A 21,221-nucleotide genomic window follows, 5' to 3' on the forward strand; every position below is an offset into this window, starting at 1 on the left:
AGCAAATAATGTGTCATTTGATTGATGCCAATATTAATTTCCCGGGGTTTCCTTGAGATAAGTTGAAGAAATGCACACAGGTTAATATTCTTCTCTTATATCTGTAATAGCTTTTCAACATGGCACTGAACACATTTGTTAACATATAGGAAATGGGTATTGATTAACTGATTGCTTTATCCTGACTGACAAATGAAAATTCACAGTGAACTCTTCCGATTAGATTCCTTCCTTCGTATGTATGTGCAATTTCTCTTCCCAATCTACCACATTGAATTTCATTAGTAAGTGAAAATACCAAAACTTTAAAAATATATTAAAGATGGTAAGTTAATTCTGTATTTCATGCATTCAATATTTCACAAATTTAGAATATAATGTCATTTTTTTTTCAAATCAAACATAGTATTTACACCAACAAATCATACAGGAAATCATACCTGACATTTTTTAACATTTAGTTGATATTTTTGTAAGTAAAACAGTGATCATCATTATGTTTGATGTCTTTTTATCTTGTGTACATATATTTGAATACAACCCTTAAGGACACTTAATTTCTATGTAATAATATAACCAAAGTATAAACACCTTATGATCTACCTTACCTAAGGTTTATAAATGGTCTTGGTTTTCCTTTTGTTATTAATTAGTATCTATGAAAAATAAATCAGTATTATTTTGTGTATGTAAAATATGGTCATCACCAAACCTAAAGTCATTTAGTTTTCTCCAATTATCATCTAGGATTTTTATAGTTTTTTGTTTTATATTTAAGTCTGTGATTTAGTTTTAGTTAGTTTTTCTGAATGTGTAGGGCTTTTGTCTAGCGTCATTTTTTTTGTTTAATGTGAATGTTTATTTGTTTCAGAACAATTTGTTTAAAATGTTACTTTTCTACCTTGCATTGTCATTTCTCTTTGTCAGAGATGAGTTCACTATATTTATTTGGGTCTATTTCTGGCCTCTCTATTCTGTCCCATTGATCTATTTGTTTATTCTTTCACCAGTGCTACACTGTCTTGATTATTGTGGCTTTATAGTAACTCTTGAAGTCAGGTAGTGTCAATCCTCTAATATTGTTTTTCTCCTTCAACGTTGGTTCATCTTGATCTTTCACCTCTCTAGACACCTCGGGATTCGTTTATTGATATCCACAAAATGACTTGCTGGAATTTTGACTGCGATTGCATTACATTTATAGATGAAGTGGAGAAAAACTGGCATCTTGATAACACTGAGTTTTTGTTTTCATGAGCATGGATTATCTCTTCTTCTTCTCCTTCTTCTCCTTCTCCTCCTTCTCCTTCTTCTTCCCCTTCCTCTTCCTCCTCTCCTCCTCCTCCTCCTCCTCCTCCTCCTCCTCCTTCTCCTTCTCCTTCCCCTTAGACAGAGTCTCTCTCTGTCGCCCAGGCTGGAGTGCTGTGGCACAATCTCGGCTCACTGCAACCTCCGCCTCCTGGATTCAAGCAATTCTTCTGCCTCAGCTGCTTGACTCACTGGGATTACAGGTGCGCGTCACCACGCCCAGCTAATTTTTGTATTTTTAGTAGACACGGAGTTTCACCATGTTGGTCAGGCTGGTCTCAAACTCCTGACCTCGTGATCCACCTCCCTTGGCCTCTCAAAGTGCTGGGATTACAGGCATGAGCCACCACGCCACCCTCTTTATTTACTTCTTTAATAAATTCATCCAAGTTTTAATTTTTTTATATAAATCTTGCACATGTTTTGTTTTCTTCTTTAGCTTGTTGATGTGATGAGTACATTTAATTGATTTTAAAATGTTGATTCATTCTTGCATACCTGAGACAAACACCAAAGTGTCATAGTGTATAATCATTTTCATATGTTGTTGGATTCTATTAGCTAATATTTTGTTGAGAATTTTTAATCTATGCCTAGAAGAGATATTTTTCTGCAGTTTTCTTTTCTTGTAATGCTATTGTCTGGTTTTGGTATTGGGGTAATAATGGTCTCAGAGAATGAGTTAGCAAGCATTTCTTCTTCTATTTTGTGAAAGAGATTGTAGAGGATTGATACAATTTCTCCCTTAAATGTTTGGTAGAGTTCATCAGTGAATCCATCTGGGCCTGATACTTTCTGCTTGGGAAGGTGATTAATAAGTAATGAGATTTCTTTTATAAGTATAAGCCTATTCAGATTGCCTGTTTCTACTTAAATGAGATTTAGCAGATTGTGTCTTACAAAGAATTGGTTCATTTAATCTAGGTTATCAAATTTGTGGGCACAGAATTTTTTGTGCAACTTTTATTATCCTTTAAATGTCTATAGGATCTGTAATAACACTGCATTTTATTTCTGATGTTGGTAATTTTGCCTTGTTTCTTTTTTCTGAGTTACTCTGGTTTGAGGCTTATTGGTTTTATCTTTCAAATAACCAACTTTTGTTTTCATTGATTTTCTGTATTGATTTTTTGTTTTCAATTTTATTTCTTTCATGCTCTAATTTTCATTCTTTCTTTTTCCCTGCATACTTTGGATTTAATTTGTTCTTTTTATTTAATTTCCTAAAGTGAAAGCTTAGATGATTGATTTTCAATCTTTCATCTTTGTTGATATAAGTATTCAATGCCTGACTCTTTTTCAAATGATTGTTTTCTCCCTTCTCACCTATTATAATGAAGGACTTGAAGTCCTTCCATCTTTGCATTTTTCGTCTCTAATGCATTGAGAATGTTCCCATTCATGATCACAAGATGGCTAATAAAGCTTTAATTATCTCTTCTTCACGTGAGAGCATCACAGGCAGAAAAATAAAAATAAAAATCAGAATCAGTATCTACTTCATAGGGCAGTTAGGAAAGTTAAATGAATCAAATACTTTGGAAAATGCTTAGCAAATGATATGTATTCAGTTAATACTCACAATTATTTTCTTTTACCTATGTCCTACAAGGAGTAACTCACTTATAATGAGATTTTAAACTTAATATAACAAACCTTGCAATGTCAATACCTTACTATTCCAACCTACATACTTGTAATGTTAAAGTCATTCTGTTATCTGCATCCTTGAATTTTTCCAAGTCATAAAGTTAAAATTAACTTGACCACTTTGAGTGGACACCCAATTCTCTCTGTTAGTACAGTTTTTGTTAGGTCAGGTTTCACATGGATACTATTCTGCATAAAAAGAATTGTTTTCCAAGTTGTGTGTGTCACGCATATCACTGAATAAATAGATTGCTCCTTTATTATTTTAGTTTAAAATTCAACTTTATATAATTCATTTGAAAGAGAAAAATTAAATGAAATTTAACAGAACCCTGAAAGACAATTGTGTATTTATAAGACCACTAAAAGAAAGTCCAACTAATGAATTAAAAAAGAAAGTGAGATTCACTATTGTCAATATGTAAAACTGCTTGAATTAATATCAAAATATAGTTTTGTCTGTAGTATTGTACCATCTTTATTATAGAAAGAGAATATAATGACAATAAAAAAACAAAATTTCAATTTTGCACAAGAGTTTTTTCTTCATTGTTTTACAGAAAAGCTTTCATTGAAAAGTCTTTTATTCATATATTTCTATAACTTCTCAATCTCACTAATAGCATAGGAAGAAACTACCATTTTGAACTAGTTGCTAAATGCTTTTATTTATATTTGTGATTATAAGTTCTCCTAATTACTTTCAGAACTTTTGGCAGAAATAATTATATTCTCAATTTTATATTCAGAACTTTTCTTTCTGCTGGCCCCTTTTCCTCAGAATAAACTTCAGATTCTTTTATCCTATTTCTTATCATACTGTTTTCTCGCCATATAGGGCTCTTCTCTTTTCTTCTCTGTCCTGTATATTAAAGGTGTCTTTAAAAATTACGTGTTATTATTTCTGTTATCTCTTTATAACAGCTAAACTCTCTGCGTTTTCTATGTCATAACTCTAAGCGTCTGCAAGGGATATGGCTAACTTGGTCCTTGGAAATGGGTTGGCCAGGAAAGTTTGCTAGATGAGGCTTCCTTTACTAATGGAGCAAGTTTATGTATACATTTACACTCTTGTTCATGAGTGTGTAAGGATTTATATATACATAAATTTCATATATAAGATTTTATGTTGCTTTGTATTTTTCTCAACAGTTATTCTCATTCTTTTAAATTCAAGCCAGTCTGAAGGGTTTTGGCTTAAATTTTCATCTTCCTAATTGCATAGTTAGTTCAGCAATTTTCAGATTTTTCTTAGCCATATAGACTAATTCATAAAGCACTTGTTCAAGTCTTTTATTGATTTCTTCATTGGTTTGTTAACGAGTTGTTTAAATTTTTCTTAGTGATGTGTAGAAGAATTTATTTGAAATATAAGATTTTTGTCAGTTTTGTGGGTGGCAATTATCTTCTGCTTGGTGACTTGTTTTTGGTTTTTTAATAGTATCTTTTGAAGAATAGATATTTTAAATTATAATGTAGTCAAAGTTATAAATCACTTTCTTTATGGTGAATTCATTTGTATCTTGTTAACAAAATCTTTCTCTACCCAATGTTATGGAAATAAAATTTTATATTATCTGGCATTCTTGAACTATCAAAGTTTACTGTTAAACTTTAACATTTGTATTTAAATACTTTCTTCTTCTTCTTCTTCTTCTTCATTTTATTTTATGTTTTTGCTTTCCATTCCTCGCATCTGTGAGTGTTCATCTGGAATCATTTTTCTTCTGTCTGAAGAACATTTTTAGAATTTAAGGCATGTTTACTAGACATGAACGTTCATGCTTCTATTTTTCGTAAATATGTTAATTTTATTATAATATTTATGTATTTCTATAAAACTCTATGATCAGTTTTTATTTTGTTGCATAATTTCCAATATATCATCCTACTGCTTTCTTGTTTCTACTTTTGCTGATGAAATCAGTTATGTGTCTAACTTTCCTTACCATATAGGCAGGCTGTATCTTTTAATTTGTAAAATTTTAAGATTTCTCTCTGTCTTTGATATCCTTTTTAAAAAACAAACAAACAAACAAACATAAAAACTTTTGCTTTAGGTTCAGGGGTACATGTGCAGGTTTGTTACGTTGGTAAAGTGACTGTTCCTAATTTTCTTTAATTTCATTGTTAATTGACTGACTGACATGGCTTGACTGTGTCTGCACCCAAATCTCAACTTTAATTGTATCTCCCAGAATTCCGATGTGCTGTGGGAGAGACCGTGGAGGCCGGTCTTTCCCATGTTATTCTCGTGATAGTGAATGAGTCTCAGGAGATCTGATGGGTTTGTCAGGGGTTTCCACTTTTGCTTCTCCTCCTTTTCTCTTGTGCTGCCATGTAAGAAGTGCCTTTCACCTCCCACCATGATTCTGAGGCCTCCCCAACATGTGGAATTGTAAGTCCAATTAAACTTATTTTTATTCCCAGTCTCAGTTATGTCTTTATCAGCAGCATGAAAACTAATATGGTACATTGGTACTAGTAGAATTGGGCATTGCTGAAAAGATACCTGAAAATGTGGAAGCGACTGGCACTGGGTATCAGGCAGAGGTGAGAACAGTTCGGAGGGCTCAGAAAAAGACAGGAAAATGTGAGAAAGTTTGGAACCTCCTAGAGACTTATTGAATGGCTTTGACAAAAATGCTGATGGTGATATGAACAATAACATCCAGGCTGAGGTGGTCTCAGATGGAGATGAGGAACTTGTTGGGAGCTGGAAAAAAGGTGACTCTTGTTATGTTTTACCAAATAGACTGGCAGCATTTTGACCCTGCCCTAGAGATTTGTGACACTTTGAACTTGGGAGAGATGATTTAGAAAATCTGGCAGAAGAAATTTCTAAGCAGCAAAACATTCAAAAGGTAACTTGGGTGCTGTTAAAAGTATTCCATTTTAAAAGGAAAACAGAGCATAAAATTTGGGAAATTTGCAGCCTGACTATGTGATAGAAAAGAAAAACCCATTTTCTGGGGGAGAAATTCAAGCCAGCTGCAGAAATTTGCGTAAGTAGCAAGGAGCATGATGTTTTTCCCGAAGACAATTGGGAAAATGTCTCCAGGCCATTTCCGAGACCTTCATGGCAGCCCCTCCCATCACAGGGCCAGAGACCCAGGAGGAACAATTGGTTTCCTGGGTCAGGCCCAGGGACTCTGTGCTGTGCGAAGCCTAGGGACTTGATGCCCTTTGTCTTACCGGCTCCAGCCATGGCTGAAAGGGGCCAATGTACAGTTTAGGCTGTGGATTTGGAGAGTGGAAGCCACAAGCCTTGGCAGCTTCCATGTGGTGTTGAGCCTGCGGGTGCACAGAAGTCAAGAATTAGGATTGAGGAACCTCTGCCTAAATTTTAAAGGCTGTGTGGAAATGCCTGGATGCCCAGGCGTAAGTTTGCTGCAGGGGCAGGGCCCTCATGGAGAACCTCTACTAGAGCAGTGTGGAAGGAAAATGTGGAGTTGGAGCCCCCCTACATTGTCCCTACTGGGCCACTGCCTAGTAGAGCTGTAGGAAGAGAGTCACTGTCCTCCAGACCTCAGAATGGTAGCTCCACTGACAGCTTGCAACATGCACCTGGAAGAACCGCAGAAATTCAGTGCCAGCCTGTGAAATCAGCTGGGAGGGAGGCTGTGCCCTGTAAAGCCACAGGGGCTGAGCTGCCCAAGACCATGGGAACCCACCTCTTGCATCAGCATGACCTGGAAGTGAGACCTCGAGTCAAGGAGATCATTTTGGAGCTTTAAATGTGACTGCCCCCCCTCACTGGATTTTGGACTTGTATGGGCCATGTAAACCCTTGGTTTTGGCCAATATCTCCCATTTGGAATGGCTCCATTTACCCAATACCTGCACCCACATTGTATCTAGGAAGTAACTAGCTTATTTTGATTTTAAAAGTTCATAGGAGAAAGGGACTTGCCTTGTGTCAGATGAGACTTTGGACTGTGGACTTTTGGGTTATATACTGAAATTAGTTAAGACTTCGGAAGACTGTTGGGAAGGCATGATTGGTTTTGAAATTCGAGGACATGAGATTTGGAGGGTCCATGGGAGGAATGATATGATTTGGCTGTGCCCCTGCCCAAATCTCGTCTTGAATTGTATCTCCCAGAATTCTCATATGTTGTAGGAGGGACCCAGGAAAAGGTAATTGAATCATGGGGGCTGGTCTTTCCCGTGCTATTCTCTTGATAGCGAATAAGTCTCACAAGATCTGATGGGTCTATCAAGGGTTTCCACTTTTGCTTCTTCCCCATTTTTCACTTGCCACTGCCATGTAAGGCATGCCACTCATGCCTTTCATCTCCTGCCATGATCCTGAGGCCTTCCTAGCCACGTCGAACTGTAAGTCCAGTTAAACCTCTTTTTCTTCCCAGTCTCGGATATGTCTTTATCATCAGCCTGTAAATGAACTAATACACTGATTCAGTGTGAATTAGTCTAGTTTTCTGTTTGCTTTGCTTGAAATTTGATGTGCTTCTTCAATCTATTGATTGGTGTCTTTTACATTTATGGAAAACCGTCAGCTGCTATTTCTTCAAATGTTACCTCTCCATTTTTTTTCTGTTTTCTCTTTCTGGGATTCAAAAGAACCCTGTTTTCATTAACCTTATCTGGTTTTTGCTTTTTATTCTGTAAAGTTTCATTTAATCTCTTTTCTAGCTTACTATTTCTCTTTTTTGCTGTGTCTAATCTGACCTTAAGTACATACATTTAATTATTAATTTCAGTTAGTATAGCTTTCACTTTCATAATTTCTAGTTGATTTTTCACAAACTTGTAATGTTTATAGTTCTGCTTTTTATGGCCAAAATTTCTAACCTGGAATTTTATTTTCATAAACATAATACATCTTACAATCTTATTGGATTATTTTTACTGTTACGTGTTGTTTCTGCTCCTTCTCATCATGCTGTCTTCTCTTTTGGTGGGCCATATTCTGGTTTACAGTTTTCTGGGTATTGTAAATACAAAATTGTTAATAGCAAGTATTGGATGAATACAATGATATTAACTTACTCCAGAGAGATTTTGTTTAAGACATCTAGGTAACAGTGTGCTGCAGTCCATATATTCAGTTGTAGATGGTGGCATCTTAAAGTCCTAGCACAGACATGGACACACTCCATTATTTTCCCTATCCCATATGCCTGGAAAACAATAAGCCACATAATAACATCTAAGTATAGCTGTTATCTCTCCAAAATGAAAAAAATCCTCAACGGAATGTGCAATTCCAGGTGTAATCTCATCTCTCAGTTACAGTTCTCTTCAGAACACAGACTAGGCAGTTCCTCACTATCCTGATATTGCTCTAATGCTTTTAAGAATAAATTATTTGTATTTAGTTCATACTGTTTATATGTTTGTTTGCTGTGGTGTCACTTCTTCTGTGAATGTCCGATTTATCCAGTCCATTGTTACTAAAACAAAATTTCTAGACCTTTTAAATTTTGTTTTGTTTTAATTTTATAAGACTAGTTATAATAAAAGCATATAATATTTAATAAGTAGATATTTGTCTCAAAGATTCTAAGCATTTCATCATAATAACTTTGTGAATATCTTGACATGTCTAAATTATGTAAGCATTACCATTTATTTTGAAGTCACCTATTTCCTGACAAAATATGCCATCAGAATTTCCTTGTTACTTAAAAACCTTGTTATTAAGTAATTGTGGTTATCTTATTATGAGAATAATTAATTTATTCCATTTATACTTTCTAAGTGATTTTCTTTTTTTGATCTATTTCTGGCTTAATATTGTATTACTATATGCATTTAATTAGCAATTTATTTAGTGAAGTAGAGAAAGGTAAAGTACCTGTTATTAGGAAACATTACTGACAAAATTTATTCTAGGCTTCATTCCTATAATAGGAATAATAGGCGTGATGAGGGATAATAAGATTATGAGTCTAGTGTTTAAACAGATTTAATGAAATATTTAACATAAGTCTATAGTTAGGGACTTCAAAGATGTCGATATTTAGAAGAGCAGAATCTTGGTTATGAAAAGTTTGCTCTTCTTACGATTTTAAAAGATATCTTTAATCAAAGTTTCTAAAATCATCCTTTTTAAACTAGTGTTTCACAAATATTCATAATATTTCACTTTTGCTATATGTGTTAAAATCACATAATATTAGGTATTTGAGGAATTGCCATACTGTCTTCCATGATGGTTAAACTAATTTACACTCCCACTGACCCAGCAATCCCATTACTGGGTATATACCCCAAACAATATTAATTATCCTGTCACAAAGACACATGCACACGAACTGAAGTTCATTGCAGCATGATTCATAATAGCAAAGACATGGAATCAGCCTAAATCCCCTTTAATGATACACTGGATAAAGGAAATGTGGTACATAAACACTGTGGAATACTATGAAGCCGTAAGAAAGAGCAAGATCATGTTCTTTACCAGGACACTGATGGAGCTGGAGGCCATAATCCTTAGCAAATTAATGCAGGAACAGAAAACCAAATACTACATATTCTCACTTATAAGTGGGAGCTAAATGATGAGAACACATGGACACATAAAAACAACACACACTGGGGCCTATTAGAGCATGGATGGTGGGAGGAAGGAGAGGATCAGGAAAATAACTAATGAGTACTAGGCTTAATACCTGAGTAATGAAATCATCTGTACAACAAATCCCCATGACACGCTGACCTATGTAACAAACCCATACATGTATCCCTGAACTTAAAATAAAACTTAAAAAATGTTACATATTTTTACCCAAATTTATATTACTACTGGTAGGATCTAGTTGCTATTGAAATCAATGCCTTATAAATACCCACTAATCGTGCTGCAAGTTGTACTAAACTATACTTGTGTCTTTGGCTTCAGATTCTTCTAGCAGACACTTCAAATATTTCATTCCTTTAAAGCAAGCTCTTAGTTTTTCTCTAAGCCAAGTAGTAAAAATGAGAAAGCATAGAGAAGCATTCACAGTGTGAAACTATTTTACTTGCCTCTTAACTTCCCTAAGTAATCAAAAACAAAAGCTGGATTAAAAAGGTAGTAATAGTCCTCATAATGTGAGATCAGAAAAAAAAAAAAATCATTAAAATTTTGCCGTAAATACTTGAGAGGGCTTCCAAGAAGAGGCGAAGTTTATAAAGGAAAGAAGTGCTGAAGTGTGTTAAAACACTCAGTACCATATGTTATGCTTAGCCTATATGTTTTTACCTTTTGCTAGGGCACCAGGTGACTCTCCACACATGATACATGTTGAGGTCATTAGAGCAGAAAGAATACAGAGGGATATAAAATGATTGGTGCTATTTGTTGCAAAGATAGTTTCTGTACATAACTAGCATAAGCTGTTTGCATATAGAATGCTATAAAATGAAACAAGTCATTATTAATGTATATCCAAGAAAACATGGATTAACTATAGTTAATAAAAGATTGTTTTCAATATTTTGTTTCAAAATTCTTGTTTTTAAAGTAGCAACTGTAGTCACTCCAATGAAGCAATTTAAAATAATAGATATAAAAATCATTTTTAAATTGGATTACAGCTTGATTCATAGTTATTGTTTTACATAGTAGTGCATTTCTAGAAATAATGATCATGTATCAGTAAAACTTATAATTTTGGCATTTTATAAGCATTTCACTCAACATTAAAGCATTCTTGATATGATTTAAGAATAAAAATGTTTAACATTTTTAACTTGTAATATTAAATCTGTGCTAATCTGTGCTTCTTAGAAACTATCACAAGACAAGTAAAGATGGGGATGGCAATTCTGTAGCTAAAATAAAATGCACTGCTAAGTTTATTTCAGGAAAAGGCCATTTGATTTTGAGATGTAACCAGTGAACATGATTGGCTTGGTGTATTTTTTCTATACAACATAGTAGTGAAGAGGTGAAACATACAGCATGAAATATGCAGAAAACAAATCTAAGAAATTATCAAATATATAGTTATTTAATAAGTATTACCAAGAAATATATGTAAAGTCATTTTAAAATGTAGCCATAAAATTAAAAAGTAAGTTTTCTGTGCATGTTAATATTCCTAGTGAATAATAGTCTTTATTCTAATTACACATCTTATAAAAAAATACATTTTAGAAAGATTGCCCACGTAATGTTATGCCAAATCTCAGCATTTATTCTAAGATGATTATATTATCTAATTACCATTGTAATATTTAACTATAAAAAGCACAACTAATTCAAATGGCCTGGGACTTAATAACAGATGCGGAAGGTTAGTGAAGAGATTCCAGGGTAACTTAGTAGCAATTGTATTTCTAAATGGCAGAATAGCCAATGTTCACATGCTGTTTTTAGAACCAGATGTCCCATTATCTCCTCTGTAATTTAATGAGGAACCAGAAGCTGAAATTCAGGAATGTAAATGGGAAATTATTAATAATTCTTACATGATACTCTACACGATGCCATTACTTTTATAATGTTCTCACTTTGTTTGTTTGTGAACGTTAAACAAAGACATAAACACTGTGTCTGCAGATTTCAACTTTTAGTGTTTCGAATTAATTGAATAATTTTTAACTTATTTATGTATATATATATATATATGTCTCTGTATGAGTGTATGTGTGTGTTTATGTTCCTGTGTGTGTGTATGTGTGGTTTTATATGTGTACACATATATGATGTATAACAGAGTATGTATATGACAGAATATATATTAATCTAAAACAGACTGAAAATACTCCCCATTGTTTCATTTTTTTTCTTTTTTGAGACGGATTCTCACTGTGACGCCCAGGCTGGAGTTCAGTGGCATGATCTTGGCTCATTGCAACCTCTGCCTCCCGGATTCAAGAGGTTCTCCTGCCTCAGCCTCCTGAGTAGCTGGGACTACAGGCCTGTGCCACAATGCCTGGCTTTTTTTTTCTATTTTTAGTAGAGACGGGGTTTCACCATGTTGGCCAGGCTCGAACTCCTCACCTCAAGTGATCTTCCCACCTCTGCCTCCCAAGATGCTGAAATTACAGGTGTGAGCCACCGTGCCTGGCCTTCCCTATGTTCTTATTACTCAGGAAGCATTGAAATAAATGGTAATATGGATACATCTGATTCAAGGTTAGACTCTCACACAAAGGAATGGACAAGATGTTTGTTACCCATTTCTGTCTGATTTTCTGTCTATATTTTGGGTAATACAACAAACCAAATAATGAATTGGGGCCGAGTCTTTCTCTAGTAGAATTTTCCAATTTCAAGAGCATTCCTGTTCACTTTGACAACACAAAACAATGATAACTTAAATAACCGTGACTTTAGGTTTAGAGATGAGATGCTATATAACAGAATAGGAGTGTGAGTATATTTCTGTTTCATTTTATCAGATAATGAGGTGTCAGCCAGTGGTGATAACACCCCAGGTCACTCAACATTTAACATGTGTGTGTGTGTTGAGGGGGTGGTGGATTATATGTTTAATCCAGGCCCTTAATCCAAACACATATGTCATGTTTGGCATTGCAATTTGTGATGATACCAAAAACCAAATAACTCTTTATCGGATATTTATGTTCTATAACACTCACTTGATTAGCATCTCAAGGGGAAGACAGGATTAAGAAATAGAGACAATGTGGTAGAATGCTGAGAGGGAGGGAGGGGGCTTTCTCAAGAAGAATGCAGCCGTTGCACATGATCATATTTATTACAAGTTAGGGCACCACTTTCCTCACTGAACCCCAGGGACAAATATCACAACCTTAACAAGGGGACAAGGGACAATTATTTCACTCCTCTCCATCGACATTTGAGTCAGAAATTGTGGTATTTCTAACATGGTCAAGACTGTGAGCAAAGTCAAACTACAAGACTCAAATCATAATGTAGAAAACTTCGTGTCTGTGAATGTCAGCAGGAAACAAAAGGGCTGTTTTTACATGGGTGCAGAATTTATAGACATTATCCTAGTCGTCTCTCATGAAAATTGACAATGATACAGTTGATAATTCTCCTAGTTGGTAAGGATTATCTGAAAACCGAAAAGGAAAGCCAGATCCAGATTTCAAATAATGTTGTCCAGCAATAGACAGAAATGTGTACATTGGCAGAAATTATCAGCAGAAATGTGTATACTCATTAGTTAAAATATGATATTTAACTTTAAGAATCATGAAATAACTATTCAATACCAATGCAATCTGGTAAAGACAGCTGATAGAATTCTACTTAATTGCTGTTTGGTCGGTGGACTTCAGATTTTTACTTCTTCAACTTCCCAAACAAATCTTATGCCTTCAGAGTCAACATGTTTCCCAGCATAAAGATGCCTTTTACCCAGTCTACTGTGCTAGTGTTCTCTGAAGCCAGCCAGCAATGATCTCACCTAACGTACAATATAAATCTATCAGTGAATAAACAGCATCATTTTTATTTCAATGCCAATGACACACTACATGTCGATTTGGCAGCTAAATAATTTAGCTCTCTTTTGGGTGCAATCTGCCAGGCTTATTATAACTCTACTTCTGATATTCATTTCATGCTTAATAGTTCTGTGCCTCATGAGGATGCTTGTCAATCAATTAAATTGAAATGTCATTCTGACCTTTTATTGGAAACAATTTTGTCTTTTCTCATTTCATCACAAGCTTTTTTCCCTTTTATTCAAATTAAAAGCCTTAATTACTAGTATTCAGTAGCTTTATACTACTTAACCTTACAAAACTACATGTTCATCAACATTACTGACACTTTATCTTCACAGAAGTGATCCAGTTGAGTCTGCCAGAAGATCAGAAACTAAGCATCACTGCAGCAACTGTGGGACAAAGTGCTGTTCTGAGCTGTGCCATTCAAGGAACCCTGAGACCTCCCATTATCTGGAAAAGGAACAATATTATTCTAAATAATTTAGATTTGGAAGACATCAATGTGAGTACATAAATAGAGTTGCTTTATAATGTATATATTTCATATGATATACGCTAGACTTTGTGATGTCAGGGGAGCTTAATGAAAATTGGATGTAGAATAAAAGAGAATTATTGGAACATTGCTATATCTAATCTACTGACTGAGAGGTTTACTATAGGTTCTTTGGACCTATATGTGCGTTCAAGTACGTATGTATGAAATTGTTCACCTTCACAATTTTGCAAAAGGAAAAATTAAGATGCCATTAACAGGAAATGTGATTGTATGTATAAGTGTATGTTTGTTTTTATGTAATAGGAATCTACAGCCATTAGAAATCAGTGAGGGGGATTTATATGTGCTAACATGAAAATATAATATTTATATGTGTTTATATTAAAAATATCCTATTATCTTATAGAATACTTCTATGAACCTAAAAATATATGTTGTTAATTTGTAGAAAATTTCTAAAACTATTTATATGAAATAATTCACAGTGTTGGTACTAAGGATAAGAATAGGATCAAGATAGAATTAGACTTACTTCTAATAGATACTCTTTTTCACTTTTTGCATTTCTGACATATGCATATATTAATTTTCAATAAGAAAGGATTTTAAAAACTAATACTTCACATAGGTACTTATTAATAATGTTCTAATACTTATGAAACACATTCTAGAAAGATCACAGATTTGTATGACTGGCATCACGTGGCTTTCACTGAAATAATTACAATAAGTACAAAAATGTAGTTCTCTGATTGGTCGATCTGCGGTCATGTGTTCACTAGGCAATAGGAACTATACCAACTCCCATGAAATCATCTATGTTATTATTGAGTAAGAGTTGGATAGTTTCTCAATAAATGAGTAGGTCAAGGAAAAAAAAAAGTGCTCAGAAGCCTTTGTACTCTACTACTCTTGGTTAATCATCTCTGAAAATAATGTTTGCAGGTCAAAGATCTGACTGTCAGAATATCTATAATTATCAATAATATCTATTTGATGTTCTTACGGTTGAGAAACAGCCTATAGCTTGTGAAAAATCAAAAGACAATAAAGACACTTTTTGCTTTCAACGTGTCATAATGTATTAGAAATGAGAAATATTGGTCTTTCCGCCGCTACCCGCCACACGCGTCTTCTCCACCCGCGTCTCGTTACTGTTGTCCCCCGCTGCCACACCATGGCCTTCGTCACCAGACAGTTCATGCGTTCCATGTCCTCCTCGTCCACCGCCTCGGCCTCGGCCAAGAAGATAATCGTCAAGCACGTGACGGTCATCGGCGGCGGACTGATGGGCGCCGGCATCGCCCAGGTTGCTGCAGCAACTGGTCACACAGTAGTGTTGGTAGACCAGACAGAGGACATTCTGGCAAAATCCAAAAAGGGAATTGAGGAAAGCCTTAGGAAAGTGGCAAAGAAGAAGTTTGCAGAAAATCCTAAGGCTGGCGATGAATTTGTGGAGAAGACCTTGAGCAGCATAGTGACCAGCACGGATGCAGCCTCTGTTGTCCACAGCACAGACTTGGTGGTGGAAGCCATCGTGGAGAATCTGAAGGTGAAAAATGAGCTCTTCAAAAGGCTGGACAAGTTTGCTGCTGAACATACAATCTTTGCCAGCAACACTTCCTCCTTGCAAATTACAAGCATAGCCAATGCCACCACCAGACAAGACCGATTCGCTGGCCTCCATTTCTTCAACCCAGTGCCCCTGATGAAACTCGTGGAGGTCATTAAAACACCAATGACCAGCCAGAAGACATTTGAATCTTTGGTAGACTTTAGCAAAGCCCTGGGAAAGCATCCTGTTTCTTGCAAGGACACTCCTGGGTTTGTTGTGAACCGCCTCCTGGTTCCATACCTCATGGAAGCAATCAGGCTGCATGAACGAGGTGATGCATCCAAAGAAGATATTGACACTGCTATGAAATTAGGAGCCGGTTACCCCATGGGCCCATTTGAACTTCTAGATTATGTCGGACTAGATACTACAAAGTTGATCATAGATGGGTGGCATGAAATAGATGTGAAGAACCCATTATATCAGCCCAGCCCATGCTTGAATAAGCTGGTAGCAGAGAACAAGTTCGGCAAGAAGACTGGAGAAGGATTTTACAAATACAAATGATGTGCAGCTTCTTCGGCTCTGAGAAGAACCCCTGAGAGCACTTTCCAGCCAGTGCCCCGAGTGCCTGTGGGAATGCTCTTTGGTCTGACATTCTCTCACACAGCACAGTCTAATCAATATGCATTTTGATTGTAATCTATCTGAAGTGATTATTACACCAGTTACAGCAGTAATAGATTCTCCATTAAGAACTAATTCCCTTTTTCAGTCTATTCACTTCTGTGTATTTTCTAAACAGCTTTATACCCTTGGTGCCTTGGAGCAAACTTTTTTTTTGAACCTTGTCATTTTTATGAAGAATTGCCTGGATTCGTTCTCTCATCAAGGGAAAAGTACTTCCTCCGAGAGTGCGAGTGCACCATGCCCACTGTTGCTGCATGCGAAAGTCACAAGCCAGTGGCATGCACGTGGTATGTCTGTGAAGCACTGCAGCGAGCAGTACCTGGATCTTGCCTTTATAAGAACATTTTGCTGCCTGCAGCTTTGAGTCTTGCCCTACATTCTGGGCACGACATAAGATGTGTCTTTATTCAGTTCATCGTGAAGATGCTGCTGCTGGATGGGTCGGCATATCTCTGTGTGCATGGTTTGCAGGAGGTCAGTTTTCATGGTCAGTCAGTTCCACAGATCTGAATGATTACTGTCTGTCTGTGTCTTTTTTCCATGAGAAATCGCGGTTGCAAATTGCCTATAAATTGACTCTGCTAAAATACAATGTTTTCGTCTGAAAATTTGAATTGAAAAAGAAATGTATAATATAAAATTGTAATACACTCAAATGTTTATAAAAGTAAAAAGTTGATAATTTAGCAGAAAAAAAAAGAAATGAGAAATATTAATCAAAGCAAAAATATATTTTCCTAGCATGAAAGAACATGTTTTTCTACTCAGGTTCATTTTTAGAAATTCGGAATTTAAACTCAATTCAATAAAGTATAGCTTCAAAAGTGCAACAAACACAGAAACAAACTCAAGGCCAATCACCTGTTCCTTCCATGCTTCTGTTTAAAGTGAACATCAACAAGTGAACATTATCCTACAAGATGAAAAGTAAAAATTGTGTGCTTATGGGGTATCTGTGGAAATGAGGTGGGGCAATCCCTTGCTTTAGTGATTTTGAAGTTTTATGTTCTCTTTCATATTTTTTATCCTCATTCAAAAAAGCCATCACTTATCCTCTTATTCTTGGGTGCTTCATAAAGAACCCCTAAAACACAGGCCTGAGATGGAAGCCCAAACTCCTATTGGTTACATCTCCCTAATGTTTTTGTTTACTGTCCTAGAATACATCAAAAACACAGAGCTTCTTCAATTTTTATCATTTCTTATTTTGATGGAGTTTTCTGAGTTTGCATATATGTGGAAAATTTTCTCAAAGACTATCTGAAGAATAATGCTTAATTCTCTATTGAGCACATTTCTCAGGAGCATTTAAGATACTTTGAGAGAAAAAGGCCTTGACAGAATCATTGTGGATTTGCTTTATGGGTTGTCATTTCTGCACTTTATCTCTTTATCTGCCATCCATACTCTTAAGCTTTCCACTGTTGTTTTAATAAGCCCAGGGTATTTGCGGGTGCTGTGGTCTGAAAACCATCATTATAAATTCCTTTAAATTATTTCAAGAATAATTTGAAAGTATATGCTATGATTGATGTTCTCTGGCCAACTTGCAAAAGTGGACACATTCTTGTACATGGATCTGAGAAATTCTTTTGTTTCCATCCTAATACTTCACTCTGTTTCAGAAATTCAAAATTTTTGGAAAAATGATCACTGGATAAGTCAGGTCTCTAAAATATACATAAATATTAGATAAGTTCTCACAAAATGCATTTATTGGATAAAGTTATTTTGTATCAACTTTATAGAACAGATACATTTTGAGAATTTTAAAAATGCTTTCAATATTTAGAAAGTTTCAGTTTCATTTTGAGCCATATTTAGTTAAGCTGAACAAACATTCCTAATCTATCGCGTACATAGAACTATCAGCTTCTCAAAATTAAAACAGCAGAGTGCAAAGATATCTTTCAAAGAGGAATATTTATTCAAATTTCCAATATATTCCTGGTGTTTTTGTTTAAGTACTATAGTTTTAAAAGTCAAATTATGAAAATACATTTTGATGCATGTTTCAATATAACTATATAATGTGACAAATATAAAATCCCACTTAAACTGTCTTTCATTGGATACTTATTTATGCTTAAAATATGCTAATAAGGACTTTACTATGTAAATAAACAACATACATATTATATATATTGATTTATTCATTTTTCGACACTGTCTAGTGGATATATGATGTGTTTTCTTGTTACCCAACACCTTTTGAACAGCCCTTCAATGTTTTGGCAATTCTTACCCCATTATTTTTGCTGCCTAAGTTGGAAACCAAAAATCATACTTGTTTAGCCCTCCTTGTAGTTAGGGAGCAGATATGTCAATAAGGTTGTAACACGGAAACCAAAGAACAAGATTTCATTTCATGAATAGGAACAGGAAAATGCAGGTGTTCTACAAAATTCGTTCTTCCCACCATTCTTCCTGTGACAGAGGACACTATCTTCAAGGACAACGGTGACAAAAGCTCTGGAGTTTTTCGGTGTTCAGCTACGATGGGGTCTTCAATAGGCCAATTTCAATACGTGCCTTGGGCATCTTCGCTGGCTTTTTAGACCCCACGCCTGATACTCAGATCTCTGGAATGTTCTACAAGCTTCCTAGTAGTCTTTATTAAATTTCTTGCCTGCTTAAAACTACCTGGAATGGGTTCTGTTGTTTGCCACTAAGAATGTTGTCTAATTAATTTTGGGATTTAATTACATTAAGAAATATCTATAATTCTATTTGCATAAGATGAGGTTTTCATTGTTCGATATGGATTTCTGATGCGTTGAAAGACTTTCAAAAAGGTCATATGTGAGTCAGTTTATATAACCTGTAAGTACATTATCTATTTTTACAAAAATGAATTTAATTCCCATTAAATTATATAAAGTTAAATTAATAAGTGCCTTTCATGTCAAAGGAAAGCAATGACAGTTTTCAATATCCTTTCTGACTTTTGAATATGTATATTAGGTAGGATTAAATGTATGGTCACGTAGACAATACATAAATACATTCTAATTGCAAACAATTAAAATAATATAGATGTGTTTTAAAAACGTAACTGCACCTCATTTTTATATCCCCTCATTTCCACATTTGCTATATTTAATTAAAAACTATTTTTATTTAATTCTTGAGTGCAGAAGAAATTCCGTGTATATACATGTACTCCTTTCATGCATTGCACATATAATTTTATTTCTTTAATAAGATAGGTTAATATTACCTCATTATCTCACTAGCCCTAAGAACAACAACTCTATGAAGCAGGGAATCTTATGCTCATTTACATGAACGAATTTTTGTTTGTTGTTTGTTTGTTTGTCCTATAGATGGTCTGGTATGTTGTCCAGGCTGGGGTGCAGTGGTAGAATCACAGCTCACTGTAGACTTGAACTCCCACCTCAACCTCCCAAGTAGCCAGGACTACAGATGTGAGCCACTGCACCTAGCTATTTTTAAATTTTTTTGTAGAGATGGGGTTTCTGGGTTACCCAGGCTGGTCTCAAAATCCTAGCCTCAAGTGATCCTCCTGCTTTGGCCTCTCAAAGCTCTGGGTTTTACAGGCATGAGCCACCACAAAAATTGATGATGAAAGAGCTACTTAACTGTTTACCCAAGATCTGCTGAGCTAAGTGATATCAGGTGCTGGGATTTTTACATAGCCCGATTGCCTCAAGAGCAGGAGTTTAACCACTGTGTGCAAGTGAGGTAATCCAGTTTTCTGGTGCTCTTTGGAAAATACATCCCAAATAACTCTAACCCTTTTATGTTACAGCTAGATTTGCTATACTGTGCTATTATGTGTGGGTCTAGTTGATATTCAATTGATGTTTGAAGGTTTTCATTTTGTCTGTTTTATATTTTGCATCAAATGAATAAAAGCATACCGCCAAACTACAGGAGCCATTATGACACTGGTTTGCTACTGGGCTGTGGATTCAAACTGTTTGGATTCCAATTAATCTTCAGTCACATAGGAATGATGTGATCTCAAGAAAATTATTTAAACCCTCTGTGCCTCAGCACCCTCATCTGTAAAATGAATATAACAGTAACATTAACTCATATTTTTTGGTGAGAATTAATGAGAAAAACCCCTTTAAATCTGTTAACACCATATGAGGCACATTGCAAGTTTTCTATGAAACGACATCTGCATTTTCTCTTCTCTTTCTTTCCCTTTATTCCCCTCCCTTCCCCTTTCTTGTCTTCCTCCTTATATATATTTCAAGGAGTGCATATACCCTTAACCTACCTAAAACAATAGGAATTTACTATTAGGTTACATATACTACCAAGAAAGATTGGGAATTCACAGGAAATGCTGGAAGCACATTTCATCTAGTTATAATAGCGACTGGAAATGGAGACATGAAAGAATTTCTTTCGTTTTCTTTTTTTTTTTTTTCAGTTCAAGGAAGGTTTAGGAATCATGCTATCTTTTCTCTTGATTAGCAATCTTTTATTAATCCCTGCTCTAAAAAATCTGCCATTATGTTCACGCAGCTGGATAAATCTGCCTGTATCTGTGTCCTCTGTATGCCCACATTTCTGAAAAAGCTAAATGCCTTATTTTGATTTGGTTCCTAGTTTGTGAGTTCCTTTGGTAAAGGAAACTGAATTAAGCAAGCTGAGACAAATATAGAGTATTCAGAGAAACCTGGAGAGGAAATAAAATAGAATTGGTTGTCAGGATTGGCAGTCAGGAGTGAAAGAAAAAGACAAGTTGAAATGCGGAACTGTTTTGGATGTGTTAACGTGACAAAGAAAGTTGTCAGGAAGGAGTTGCATGGCAGAATTTGTTTTGCTTTGTTTGTTTATATTGAGAGAAACCAGGTCTAAAAATTTTAGACATTACTGTCTACATTATATTTATAATATCTATAGTTGCTCACCGTTCAGTAGCTTATATAAAGTCTAGTCTAAATTCAACACATAAGTCAAATTATGTCATATTAAACTATATTTCAATTTTAGTTTTGCCACTTCTTAGCTACATGCCTACAATGGATTTATAAAATAAATTTGAACTTTAGTTTCTTCATTTGTAATAAGGAGGTTGTCATAAAATTCAGTGGTATACCATGTGTTCAATGAAATATATGTCATTTATTCTAT

The 21,221-nt window shown here is 35.1% G+C and overlaps 1 protein-coding gene and 1 pseudogene across 4 annotated transcripts in view; both read left to right on the plus strand.

Moving 5' to 3' along the window:
• FSTL5 (follistatin-like 5) overlaps nt 1-21,221 on the plus strand; it is an 817,862-nt gene that overhangs the window by 514,939 nt on the left and 281,702 nt on the right. For all 3 annotated transcript variants that reach the window (XM_011959691.1, XM_011959692.1, XM_011959693.1), the window contains exon 7: nt 13,698-13,864. In XM_011959691.1, the coding sequence (XP_011815081.1) occupies nt 13,698-13,864 (167 nt within the window). The remainder of the gene's footprint in view (nt 1-13,697; nt 13,865-21,221) is intronic.
• LOC105524430 lies at nt 14,968-16,543 on the plus strand (annotated as a pseudogene). Its single transcript, XR_001003761.1, has one exon. The product of XR_001003761.1 is annotated as a hydroxyacyl-coenzyme A dehydrogenase, mitochondrial pseudogene (transcript).

Source organism: Colobus angolensis, unplaced genomic scaffold (assembly GCF_000951035.1).
Source record: "Colobus angolensis palliatus isolate OR3802 unplaced genomic scaffold, Cang.pa_1.0 Scaffold5, whole genome shotgun sequence".
NCBI classification, from domain to species: Eukaryota; Metazoa; Chordata; class Mammalia; order Primates; family Cercopithecidae; genus Colobus; species Colobus angolensis.